The sequence below is a fragment of the Castor canadensis genome, chromosome 14 (assembly GCF_047511655.1).
Source record: "Castor canadensis chromosome 14, mCasCan1.hap1v2, whole genome shotgun sequence".
NCBI classification, from domain to species: Eukaryota; Metazoa; Chordata; class Mammalia; order Rodentia; family Castoridae; genus Castor; species Castor canadensis.
The window spans coordinates 61117374-61130953 of record NC_133399.1 but is presented as its reverse complement, the minus strand read 5'-3'; the positions used below and the strand labels follow the sequence as shown (position 1 = coordinate 61130953).

At 41.3% G+C, this 13580-nt stretch overlaps 1 protein-coding gene across 10 annotated transcripts in view; it reads left to right on the top strand.

The window, feature by feature from the left end:
* The first annotated feature begins 2664 nt into the window (after window positions 1-2664).
* Unc5d (unc-5 netrin receptor D) overlaps window positions 2665-13580 on the top strand; it is a 528179-nt gene continuing 517263 nt past the window's right edge. For 5 of the 10 annotated variants that reach the window (XM_074054655.1, XM_074054654.1, XM_074054652.1 and 2 more), the window contains exon 1: window positions 2666-3101. In XM_074054655.1, coding sequence (XP_073910756.1) covers window positions 2999-3101 — 103 coding nt within the window. In that variant the 5' untranslated portion in view covers window positions 2666-2998. Of the gene's footprint in view, window positions 3102-3703; window positions 13140-13580 lie in introns of those variants that run through there. The other 5 variants (XM_074054658.1, XM_074054656.1, XM_074054650.1 and 2 more) reach the window with 3 other exon arrangements.

Sequence of the window (13580 nt, the reverse complement as noted above, 5' to 3'; positions counted from 1 at the left end):
TTTCAAATTATAATTTGAAATAGGCTCTCTAGAACATGTGTGTTTATTAAGTAATTGTTCCAATTCCAGAAGAGATGGTATAATTTCCTATTTAGTTGACTAATTTGAGTATTCAAAGTCATCACACGCTATAGTTAAAAGTGATGATTCGTAAATGGGATTGATCTTAAAGTTAGCTAGTCAAACACTCTCAGTTTACAGAGATGTTTACAGAGTGTTACAAGTGTTGATTTACATTATATCAGAAAACCAGCCCCTGGCAGTGTGAGGACCCAGCTCCCAGTCCTGATGCTCAGGTCAGTTCTTGCAGTCTATGATGCTGTTACTTGGCCAAAGTTAATAAATAATCCTGGGTGGCAACTACTTGATTTATTTCTCCAAATAGATATGCATATTTCTCAAAGTAGAAAAAAGTACAATTCATACATGTTTTAAAAATAGCCAGAACTAAATTAATGCAGGGTATATTAATATGTACAACATAATTAATTGATACAGGGAATATAATACATAGGGGTAATACTGAAGATCTAACGTCTCTCACCCAGTTGTTAAACAGCTCAGAGGAGGATGAGATGGAAAACCTGATTGAATGGACAGGACCCCAGCCTTCCTCAGAGGTTAGATTATTCTTGATGTTGAATTATTTATATGCCTTGGACAATTCGCTTCTAAACTCAACCTGACTTTCCTCACCTGCTAAAAGTGACACTAGTACCTACCTTGCAAGGTTTGTTTCTCAAAAACAATATGTAAGAAAGACCAATTCCTTGAGCATAAGATTTACTCAAAGGTTATTCATTTTCCTCTTTCTCTTTCATTTGCCTTTGTAATTTTACCTGAATCATTGGCTTGAAATTACTCTTCTATTTCTTAGATCTCTTTTCAAAATAAAACTGATTTTACTTTTGCCCCCTGTGGGGACAGTAGCAAGATTTAAATATGATCTTGGAAGCATAACTTTTTTTTTTTAATACTCATTTATAAGAGAAGTGCCACATAGTCTTGAAGAATAAGGAAAGTCAGGCGATGAATGACTATTTTCCAGGCGACAGGTAAAGCATATTTGGTAGATTAATTCTCAATTCACCTTCTCAGAGGAAAAGGACAAAACCCTCATTTACCAAGATTCTAAAGAGATTTCTGGGCAGGTCCCTTGCCAGACCCACATCAGTCTTTGCTTTGAGGCATCCATTCCCCAGAGCTTGGTTTTCTTGACCAGGTCCCAAACCTTTTATTGAGCTGCAAGAAGACTGGAGGAAACAATTGGCTCCTTGCTCTGACATTCACATGCCTGGTGGCCCTCAGGAGAGGGATGGCCGCATGTGCTTATCAGGGAATCAATCTTTCTGCCTATCATTCTGCTTTTCTTTAGAAGAAAGGGAGTTAGTGCAATTACCTCATCCAGAACAATTACCTCACCTTAAACCGTTTATTCTCCAGAGAAAGGCGTTTGGGAGCAGGTAGCACTTGCCAAGACAAGTGTATTTTTAAAAAGTGCTTGTATGGGGCGTGAGCATGGGCAGTGGGGAACAGTAGGGAAGAGTGTCTTTCAAGCCAGGCCTTCGTTTTCTGTTGAGGCTAACCAAGCAAAAGGAGACAGACACACATTCTGACCAGCTGAGTGTGGTATCATTTTCTGGGCTCCCTAGTGGGCAAAGAAAGGTCTGACTATGGGGCCTTAGACCTGAAGCCAACTCCCCGAGGCTTTTCATTGCCCTGAAACAGAGTGGTCTACCGCAGAGGGAAGAAGGGGAGGCAGCCTCGAGGTATTTTCTAAAGCAGTTAAATAAAGATCTGGTGATCTTTATTTTAAGCCAGTCTTAAAAAAACGAGGTCTTCAGGCTGCGGGTGTGGTTCAAGTGGTAGAGTGCTTTTCTAGCAAGCTGAAATCCCTGAGTTCAAACCCTACACCTCCAACAACAACAGAAACCAAACCAAACCAAAAAAAAAAAAAAAAAAAAAATCCAGCTCTTCTTCTGTTCTCTAGAGACTCAGTGCACCTCTCCTTTCCTTGATGTTGACCAGAAAGGCAATTTCCAGGGCCTAAATTAAATATAGAAGCCACCAAGGACAAAGGTGCTTCTGAGAAATCTGGGGATTCCGGAGTGATTGGAAGAACGGAAAAGGGAAACAGAAAAAAAAAAAAGAAGTAACCATTGATGATATGCCTCAATGCACTAATTTTAATGCTCTACTTCTTTATTTGTATGCAGACATACTTAGGCAGTGGCAACAACAGACTTATTTCGTTGTTATTTTAAGTCCTTATTTTTCAGGAGTGATGTCTGATCTAATGGTAAACAGTGGAAGTAGGAGAGGCAGGACTTTGCAAGGGCTCAAAGTTAATATGCAATTTCCCTGTAGCAGCTGCCCTGGAGTTAGCAACTAAGATGCCCACAGCTTTCTGACAAGCATTTGCCTCCAAGAGGCCAGGATGCCTCCCTGCCGCCGGGCTCCCGGCCTGTGGCCTTCCTTGGAGCCGGGACTATTTGCCAAGCGTGGAGGAACCCACCGCACGTGAACCCGGCGGCGGACTCACCTGCGCCTCCCGCCCCGCCCCGCCCCGCCCCGTTCGGGCCAGCACCGCCCCTCCCACCACCCCGCCCCGGCCCGGCTCATTGGCTGCCGCTCGGAGGGGAGGAGCCGGAGTGGCCGCGGGGGTCTCATTAGCAATGCGGACTCGCAGCTGCGCTCGCTAGTCCGGGACCGGTAGCTGAGCTGGGGCTGCGAGCGGCGCGGCGGGGACGGAGGGCGACCGGTAGCACAGCGACTGCTGCGCCGCTGGAGGCTATGGGGATGCGCGCTTGGTCTGGGCGCCCTGGCAGCGGCGGCTCCGTGCGCCCTGCCCCGCGGCTTTAGGGAGCGGCGGTGGAGCAGACTCACTCGCGGAAGACCCCCCCCCCTCCGGGACCCATTCATCTCTGCCCTTGTGTCGTCGTGCCTCTTACTCCTGGGGCGTGGAAGAGAAGCCGGACTCTGGAGAGGGGCGCGGAACATGGGGACAACGGCGGCCGCAGGAGGCGGCGGTGGCCCGGCGCGCTGGTGGCTCTCTTGGCTGGGGCTGTGCTTTTGGGCGGCGGGGGCTGCGGCTGCCCGAGGTAAGCGCTGGGTAGAGGGCGAGAGCGAAGGGGAGTCGTAAGACTGAGCGGGACCCGCACCTCTGTGTGGCGTTGGCTCTCCAAGTTGCGCCGGGCATCTCTCCTCGCGCCGAGCCAGACGGGTGGGAGTCGGATGTAGGACCTCCAAGGGGACCACTGCCTTCCAACCCAAGTTTGCTATCTGCCGCAATCCTACAGGTTGCTTTGACCCGGGCCCCTACCCTTTGCTCTCATCGCCTGCTCCATTTTCCAAGCCCTCCCCAATTGCTGCAGACTAAAGTAGCCCGTCTTCACTCCATCCTCGCTCTCTCCACTTCGTTCCTAGGCGTGATCACTCAGGGGTGGGCGCCCACAGTGAGGTCCGAGAGTTTCTAGGGAAAAGGAAGCGGGTGGGTGGACCCCAATAGAGACGGCGCCTTTCCCTCTCCGGGATCAGCATCCAAGCTGAAGTCACCTCGCTATGCGCCAAACTTGGTACCTCTGGGGCAACCCTGGGTCGTAGCCAGCACTGGACTTTTCCTTCACCGCGGCCGCGTGTGTGCGAGAGCCCAGTGTGGGGGGGAGGGGCGGCGGGGTGGGGGGGTGGGGAGCTGTGAGCCCTGTCCGGGTTTAACTGCGCTTGCAGTGCCGAGCCCGGAGAAGCAGTTGGCCCCAGGCTGCTCTCCCCGCCCCTCCTTTCCCTACCGGGTGCTTCTTCTGGCTAGGAAGCGCGAGCCTCACTGAGCAGCAGGGAAGTCTTTGCTTCTCCCCGATTTAGAAGCGTACACCCCATTTTCCCTGGATCCTCTGCACTCCAGCAGAGTAAAATTTTGCAACTGATTTCAGCTCCACCTTGAGCGAGGACAGGAAGCATCAACTTAAAGATAAATCCCACCGATTTGTTTTGAAGATGATCACCAGCAGTTTTAGACATAGCTCCAGTACTGTGGCTTTACCTTTGAAATAATCCGGGAGCTTCTCCTTCCTGCTCTTCTTTGCCTTGGTCTTTCCCTGTGTGCCATCCAGTAGGTTTAGCATATGTAATTGCAATAAATGATTTCCCTAACGCTTATCTGATGAGAGGTGGGACCAAGCTAACCACCTTAGCTTCTGCTCTGCTGTCTTCTGAACATATTCTAGTAGCGGGAAGGGTTGAGGACCACCACAAAAGAACCAGTGTAATCTAATTTTTGTAAAAGCTAACGGTGTGTTAAAAGCAGTCATACTGCCTGGAAAGAAGAATGGAAAAATAAAAAAAGGAGGATGGAGACTTTCTGTTTTATGATCCTGTTCTGTGCCTATTTGCATTTCATTTCCTGAAAAGTTTTTTTTTTTTTTTTTTTAGTGGTGCAGGCTTTTTAAAAAGCAGGAAAGGTTTAAAAATGAGCCTTTGCTTCCACACACTGTGATACAGTGAAGCCTACCTCGTTCTCTTGCTGGAAGAAGCACAGCTTCAGCCATTTAATTTACTACGGAGACTGGGGGAACGTCTCATTGCAAAGTCAGCTCTGAGTTGTTTTTAATACACTGTTGGGTGGAAAGTGGGCCCTTTTTTCCTCTCCTAAATCTAGATTTGAAGTTCTGAGTTTCCACTTACGCTTCGGTGTGGGATACCTAACTGTGACTGACTCCAGGCACTGACCCTTGGAATTTGACTGGTGGAGTTGTCTGAAAGCCAGCTCAAGACAAGAGGTGGGGACATGCCAAAAGCCTCTTGGATGGAGTTTTGCTGGCTGTGAAACTAAGGCTAGCACCTCTTGTCTGCAAGCTGTTCTTTAAAGGTCTTCTGGAAAACATACTGTACATTCTGCAGGCTTATTTACAAAAAAATGTCTTGCACAGATCATAGTAATGTTCAAGACACATGGAGGGGGGCATAAATTTGACTAATATTTCTTTTGTCATATTTTACTTTCTGGGGCATGAAGCCCATTACCTTTAGCAGCTGTCAGAAATTCCTCAAGAAATGAGCATTAAGTGGGCTGTAAAATCTGAATCCACATGCACCTCACTTTGGACAGGTGAACAAACTGAAGTTTTCAGATCAAAGGTGTGTATCCATGTTACTCAAGTTCTCCCACCCCAGGAAGGTGCCTGTTCATTAAAACGAAGGTAAGGTTCACTCAGATGGCATCCTTGCTCGCTGGTCCTTACCATACTGTGTAGGGTTGTCCCTAGGTATTTTCTGTTTATCCAAGTAAGTAGTTTTTGTTCTCCATGACTTTGGTCTTTTCTTTTCTTTTTCAGTCCTGGGTAATCCAACACAGGCAGCATCTTGCACATGGCTAGGCAAGTGCTCTACCACTGAGCTACACAACTGAGCCCCCTCAACAACTTTTCTTGTCAATTTAATCAAAGATATTTTCCTACTTTCCCTCTTCACTGCAGAATTATGCCATTTATTTTGAGAGTATGAGAATATTTGACAATTCAGTAGGGTTTTTTTTTTCTTTTTTTACAATATTCATCATGTATCTGTTTTCACAATGATGATACCAGCTTCTTTTTTTCTAAATTTTCTTTCCCTCCACACTTAATGTGAAAACCTGAAAATCAGAGGACAATTATAGATGATTGACTTTGAATACACTAAGGAGGAAGATAGTTGGGACAAGAGACTGGACATGGAGTAACATTCTGTTTTCTTCCTTTCTAAGCAGTGCTTACTTATTCAGAATTTTATTCCTGCCTGTCAGTACAGTGGAAGGAAGGCTCTTTGGTGCCATGATTACTGTATGTTTTAACACTTTCCAACTTAGAAGAAGGTTGTTTAAAAGTTTGTGACCTGCCAAGTGCTAATTTGTTTTTGTTCTTGGGAAAAATGGAGTGCTGCAGTGAATCTGGTTGTGATTTCCACATTAGATACTGTTCATAGATAACTAGTGGTTAAAGGCTGTGAGGAGGCTACCCTTGCATAAGCCGAACGTTCACCTAATTCCTTGCGTAAAAAAATTTCTTGGCTGATGAAATCATCCTCGCAGCAACTGGAGTAATGCATTAACGGCAAGAGAAGTCCACATTTATTATAGACATGTTAGGGTCATAGGATAAACATGTACTTAAAACCACTTATCTCTTAAGTTCACACACTTTTTGAACTATGGTCATGAGTTCCTGTATGAATGTTATTAGGAATCTTCCCATCTCCCTCTCCTCATCCTAAAAATGTGGTCCCTTCACAGGACTGAGAAAAGAGTCTTTCACCCAATTTCCTTCTGGGCTTGTCTTTTTCTGATGCTTAGGTTTTACTCTTACCTTGAGCAGCCCAGTGGCATCTTAAGCATCTCAGTTCTTAAAAGGAGATTGTTTTGACTTGGCACTGAAAGGACAGCACTTGTCATCTCTTTTACGCTTCCTCACTCTTTGAATGACCCATCTGTGGGTCTGGGGTTTTTAAAGTAGTATTCCATGAATGAGCTCTTCAGGACTCTGAATCTGTCAGGTGATTCTAGACCAGCCTGTCTTATTAGTGAGGGAACCACTTTGCTGCTCTTTTTGTAGTGGTTTGTAAGCTTGACTTTTATTTTTCTTTCCCACCAGATATGGTACCTAATTTTAGACATTGCCAAGTTTGAGAGGTTTATGAAGGAGTTAATTTCATGAGAGATGGTGACTGATACCCTGCCTTTTTGGTTTTTGTTTGTTTTTCAAAAATTAGGCTAGAGTTTCAGGCTATGTGCATTTAAATTGATTCTGAAGACAGATATCCAAAGACTTCCTCCATAGTACCCTTTGAGGAAATGGTAGCGGTGCAGGGTGCCTTCTTGATGGACATGCATATGCCTCCATCAAGAGGAGCACTGGTGTATCTTCCTTGATTACACCTTTGCTATTAATCTTTATTGACCCTTACTCCAGGCAATGACACTTCTTCAGCAGTGTCATCATTTTCTCCTTCTTACGCTTGCATGAATTAACAGCACAACAGAGTAGCCATACAAACTTTTCTTATGTCACATATTCTTTTCTAAGCATGTAAAGACACCTGCTCGCCGCTTCCTTTTCTAAATAGCCATTGTTTGCCTGACAACTGCCATCGTGGTCTTACCACTCTTTGTGTCATGTCTTTCCTTAAAAGAAGGCTTCTTTTTGTAGCTTTATTTGGATATGAAATAATAATTATATTCATTGTGTGCCATTCGTTTTTCTAAATACTTCACCTATATTAACTTGATGAGATAAGTACTGTTAACTTTCTTCATTTGTAAGATAGGAAAAGAGGACCATGCAGGCTTAGATATTTGCCACAGGTCTGTAATTAATATACGGTAGAACGTGGACTTGAACCTAATTGATCTGACTCTACAGTCAGTACAATTTTCTAAATTCTGCTGAAAATAAGTGGACCTTTGTATTTTGGAAAAAAGTACTGAAATGCTATGCTCTTAACTGTAAAAGAATTTAGAGTAGCCGTACTCAGATAAATCTAAGAGATTTATGCTGTATGAAAACAAGCACCCTCTCACATTCAGCTTAGTATACTCTGGGGTTGGATTCACACTTAAAATGCTGAATACCAGTTTCTATTCTGATAGCTTCCTTTTTTTTTCACTTTTGAATTTCGATGGGAAATATTACTCTGATTGAGTACGCTGTCCGTGGAGCGGCAGATCCCAAGAGACTGTTTGTTTAATGTCTTGTATTTTTAGCCTTGTTTGCTGGGGAAATGTGGAGCATGAGATTTGAGAATAGATTGTTAACACCAGAGGCTGCTGTTTCTGCTGTTTTGGGTTCTCCTGCTGCTGCTTTTACGAGGCAGATGGCTAGATTCATTTATAGAAAATAGATATTCGTTCTATTTTGCATTTCCACTTTGAAAAGAACTTTTAATTATTTGTGCCACATTGCATCGTATGGCCCTATTGTATGCATACACATGCTGTGGGTAGATAATTTTCAGAATTAGGCGGATGTTAATGTATTCAGTTTGGGCGACGTTATCTGAAATCCACGGCTAACTCTGTTGAGCTTTTGGAATTTTCTTTTGAAAGTGGGTATGTTTGTAGTACAATGTGTGCCAAGTGTTTTCTGCTCAAACTGCTGCTACTCTCTGCCTTGCCTCCACTTCATTGAACTAGAATTCAGTGATAAAAATGTTAGGGGTGCTTAAGGGCTAATGTGGAAACAATAGGCAAGAACAGGCTCAGTTTCCCTTATGCAAAAGGCTTGGGACCAGAAGGGTTTTGATTTTGGATGTTTTGGGTTTTTAAATATTTGTACTTACATAAATAAGATATTTTAGAATAGGACCCAAGGGTAAGCATGACATGCATTTATGTTTCTTGTACACTTAGTTGGGAAGTAGTTTCATACAATATTCTTAGTGTGCCTGAGTTTTAATTGAGACCCATCACATGAGGTAAGGGGTGGAAGTTTTCACTTGTGTCGTCCTGTGGATGCTCATAAAGTTGCACATATTGGAGCATTTTGGATTTGGATATTTGGATTAAGGATGCTCAACCAGTATTACATTTTCCACATTACATCAGGCCACTCCAGGACATAAAATATTTTCAAATATTGTTTGTAATAGTACAAGAGTAAGTCCAATCCTATATTATTCTTATTTGATTGGCTTCTTATATGTTTTTATAAGTAAGAACATGGAAAATTCAAGAACTGTCTTCCAAGTGAGGTCAGTAATGACTTTATTTGGTGCAGATACAGTCAAACCCAAGGATATTAGAACCCAAGGATGCTCAGAGTCTGTAAGTGGTACAGTATTTGCATATAACCTACACATATCCTCCTTTAGACTTTTAAACCATCTCTAGATTATTTAAAATATCTAATGCAGTGTAGGTGCTATGAAAATAGTTGTGGTACCATTGTTGTAATAGTTTTGTCATATTGGTTAAGGACAAATAATAATAAGAAAAATCTGTTCATGTTAGTAGAAGTAGCTTTTTTCCTAATATTTTTGATCTACAGTTCATTGAACTATTGATGCTGAACTCATGGGATATGGAGGGCAGACTGTATTGACTTCCTGCCCCAAATTTCTGGTTCATAAAGTGTAAAAGAGCCTTCATTCCCAGAAAAAGACTGGAGTGTTTATCCCAGCACTTCAACCCTGCATCATGGGGATGGGAGATGTCGGGGAAAACTATCATGGCATCATTGTGGAATGTGAGTAAGGATGGACTTTACGGATGATTTGTTGTCACCTAAATTGAATGCTGTGATTTCTCAATCAGGGAAGTCAGAGAGGAAATGACACCCCTCATAGACACTCCAGAAGGTAGGTAATAGGCAGGCAGGCCTAGGAAGCAGGGAAACCCCAAACGCCTCACTGAGGAAATCATCTTGACTATTTGAGGGCTCACCTAACAGTGGGAAGACTTTATTTTGTGTATATCATCTACAGATTTTGGTAACTCACTACACAGCAAGTTAATTTGCTAAATATTGGATGAGAAGATTTGTCTCTAAATAAATTTATGGTAGTTGCTTAGAGTTGTTTGGAAATCTTCTGCTAGGAATGGTACTTACTTAGTAGTTATCTTCTTTATTTGAATTTAATTTTATAAGCCTGCTGGGGGAGAAGGGAAATCCAAATGATCATGGGTTATGGAAGCTAGCTGGTGATGTTTGAAACTCACAAATCAGTGCTTTTCAAATGTTAATGTGCATTTGAGTCTCTGCAAATCTTGTTAAAATGCACATTCTGATTTATTAAATCTGAGGAGGGGCCTGAAAGTCTGTATTTCTCATAAGTTCCCAGACGGTACCATCCATGGCCATAGATGATGGAAATTCAAGATTTTGATTTTCAATATTGTTTTTCACTTTGTAAGCCAATATAACTTGAGTTCAATATAAGACCATTTAAAAAATGCCAGTAAAAGAATAGGCAAACACAAATGTCAGTTTTTACACAGACAGACGTGTAACTGCATATAAAGCTAAAACATTCACAGAACACTATTCTAAGTATTAAGTTTTATTTTGATATAATCAAGCATCTTATGTCTGTATCTCATTAATTTCTTATAATAAAGAGCAAATTCAGTTTTCCAGAGTTTGAACAGTTTGCCCAAAGTCAGATTTTTGTTAAGTAAGAGGCCTTTCTAGCCCTCTTCAGCAGTTCTTCAATTTATTGTACTCTCTTGACTTAATTTCTCCACACTTAAGAAGGATCTGGAATTCAGGATAATTAGAGAATGAGGCTATAGTTTAATAAGAGAGAACAGTTAAAAAGAACAACTCAAAGCAGTATTCCCATGGGGTACCCAAAAGGTCAGAATGCTGTTGGCCCAGTGGGTGGGAACTTGAGATTGGGTCCTTCTGCCTTTGTTTTAGGCTGGTGTTGCTCACAGTTACTTCCTATGGCCTGTCAGTTCTTGTCCCATAGCACCTGCTGAACAATATTTGTTACTCTAGCTTTATTGTGTTAAAGTAAAAATAATACCTAGACTAAAACATCTAAAATCATTCAATATTGTGATAACACCCTCAGGACAACTTAATGGCAACAGTAAGGATGGAATAACCTTAAGAGGGTTTTAGGTCCCCCTCTGTGAACAGATTGTAAAGTGTACATTTTTAGACAACTAAGAAAGATGACTCAGTGTAAGATGTGACACTGTCACAAATGTCTGCTTTGAGGAATAATTTATATGGAATTCGAAATTTTGTTTCTGATTAGCATGAAATCATTGCATACATTTATGGGGTACAACACATATGTGTTTAGTATGTACGATGAAGTCAGGGTAATTAGCATTTCTGTTTTATCATTTCTGTTTGGATCCTGCATATTCTTTCTTCCAGTTATTCATCATATAATAATAGGGAATTGTGAACTGTGGCTACCCCAGTGTGCGTAGAATACCAGAATTTACTGCTTCTATCTAGCTGTGTTTTGGTACCTATTTTTAAGGTACTTTCACAGTTTTGATCACTTTGTATCTTCACATCTGCCCTGATATTGAATAAATGACAAAAATTAAAATTCAGAGATTTTTGAACTAAAGCCAGACAGGTTGTGAGAAACAGCCCTGGGATTAGAAGCCAAGTTTTCAAATGGTTCCAGAGCCTTTTCAACTACATTATTATGCAATTCTATTTTATTCCCAAATTGATTGATTATACTTTAGTTAATCTGGTGATAGAATACTTCCACTCGTGTTATAATCGAAAAAGCTATGCCGGCATGTGAGCACTGAGAGAGTAATATATGAATAAAAGTTCATTCAAATGCCCTTCTTGCCTTCTTGGTCTGCGTGGTATTTCCCTTGGTTTTAAGCAGGAATGCCCTTGTCTGAGGATAGAGGAGGGCAATAGGCAGGGTGTCAGGAGTGACTGGAGGAAAGTGAAATTATGAATATATAAGAATATCATACTCCAGTATAGACTAAGTGGCATATAAGAATTATCTGAGGAACCTGGTGAGCAATAACGTCTTAAATATCAGGAGAATCAGGACTGAGGATATTATTCAGTGGTTGAGCACTTGACTAGGATGCACAAGGTCCTGGGTCCCATCCTCAGCACTGAAAAAATAACAATAAACAAAAACAAAAAAAAATAAGAGAATTAAAGTAGTTTGTGAAGCAAAACTGTAAATAAGTTCTTCAGAGATTTTATTTTAAAAAAGGCATTATATACTAAAATTCTTACAATAGTAGTTTCTCAATTTGCATGGCTTTCTAAATATCTTGTCTTTATTATTAATTTTGAACATATGTGCTTTATTTTTTCTTTTCTGTGTTCTATCACATAAGGAGATCAAAGACTTCTAATTTGCATTTGAAAGCAATTTAGTGGCACAATGCAATTGGACTTTCAATAATAGTTTTCATAATGTATCTTTAAGAATGATCTGACCTATTTTAAAAGAAGATAGGGAAAAATGAAGACCCCCAAAATAAAATTCTGTGCCAGAGGAATGTTAGCTTATATTGCAAGTCTATTGAAGGGAACTGCATAAAGTGTCTGTCCTTTGTCTAAGTAGCCAATCCTTGTTTCTCCAGTGGTCTTGGGAACAGAGGTCACAACAGTCCTTATCAGGACATTTCCAAAGCTGTTTGCCTTAAAAAAGGCAATCAGGAGGTTCACAGATTTTGTTAGTGTGAGGTGTGTGGGTGGGATGTAAGTGTTTGGGGTTTGCTTTAAAGATTTGTCATTAAATTTTTTTTTCACTTTGGAGCAAAAAAAAAAAAAATCCATCTGATGTTTTCTGTTTTAGCAGCTAGCTTCAGATGCACATCAACCCCTGGGATTTCAGTGTGAAAAGACAGCTCTACCATATCATGGGCTGCAGCAGTGAAGATGATTCTACAACCAATTATTAATAATTGTCAAGGTGATAAGTGCTGTAATGCATGAGTATCTATGCATGTATTAGACATTACAGACTGTTATATATCATCATTATATCAAGCTTATATCATTAAAATTCTATGCCATTAGTTTAAATGGCATTAATAACACTTAAGCTTGAGATGCAGTCACAATTTTGACTTGAAAGTCGGCGTCTTAATTCTGGTACTCCCACTTTCCCTCTATGGTATGAGAGATCATTTAGCCCTCAACCCCCTGTCTTTCTTGCCCTCTTTACTTTTCTTCAAGTTCAAACTTCCTTCCCATGGGCACAATGTGGCAGGCTGGAAAGGTCAAGACTATGTTGCCTGTTATGGTTTGGATATGGAGCGTTCACCCAAAAGGCTCACATGTTGAAGACTTGGTTTCCAATGCAATGTGTAGAGGTGGGGCTTTGGGAATGCTTGGATCAGAGACTGTGACCTAACCAATAGATTAATGCTTTCATGGATTCATAGTTCAGTGTACTGTGGGAAGTTGGTGGAAGTATGTAAGGTGCAGTTTGAATGGAGGAAGTGGGTAGGTAGGGTGTACCTTTGAAGGGTATATCTTGTCCCTGGCTGCTGCTGCTTTCTGTCTCTCCCTGCTTTCTGGCAGCTGTGAGGTGAGCAGCTTCTTCTGCCACGTGCTTCCAGCACCATGATGTTCTGCCTTACCACAGACCCAAAGCAGTGGAGCCAGCTGACCATAGATTGAAACCTCTGGAATGAGGAGCCCAAATAAATCTTTCCTCCTGTAAGTTGTTTTTGTCAGGTATTTCGTCACACCAACAAAAAGTGCCTAACACAGTGCCCTTCAATGTGTCACTTTTTCTCTGCTTTTTATTTACAAATTTAATACAAAATGAGAAGAAATGACTAAATTATCTTAAGTTCCTTCCTGTTCTACCATTCCACAATGTTGTTCTTTGTTTCTAGTGCCACTTATTCACAGTATTTTCATCATTTCAGGAGGCATTCCTTGGCATCTTTAGTATATATCAAAACCTTCAATGAAGGGATAATACCCTGGAAGTAGAATTTGCAAGACAAGTTAATGGGCTGTTATAAAAGATGCTATGAATCTTTTGATATGTGCATTTTTATAAATGTACTAGCAATAAAAGAAATTTAATCTTATGTTTTGAATTCTCCAAAGTTGGTGATTGTAAGTAAATGCAAAATCCCAAATCTGAAA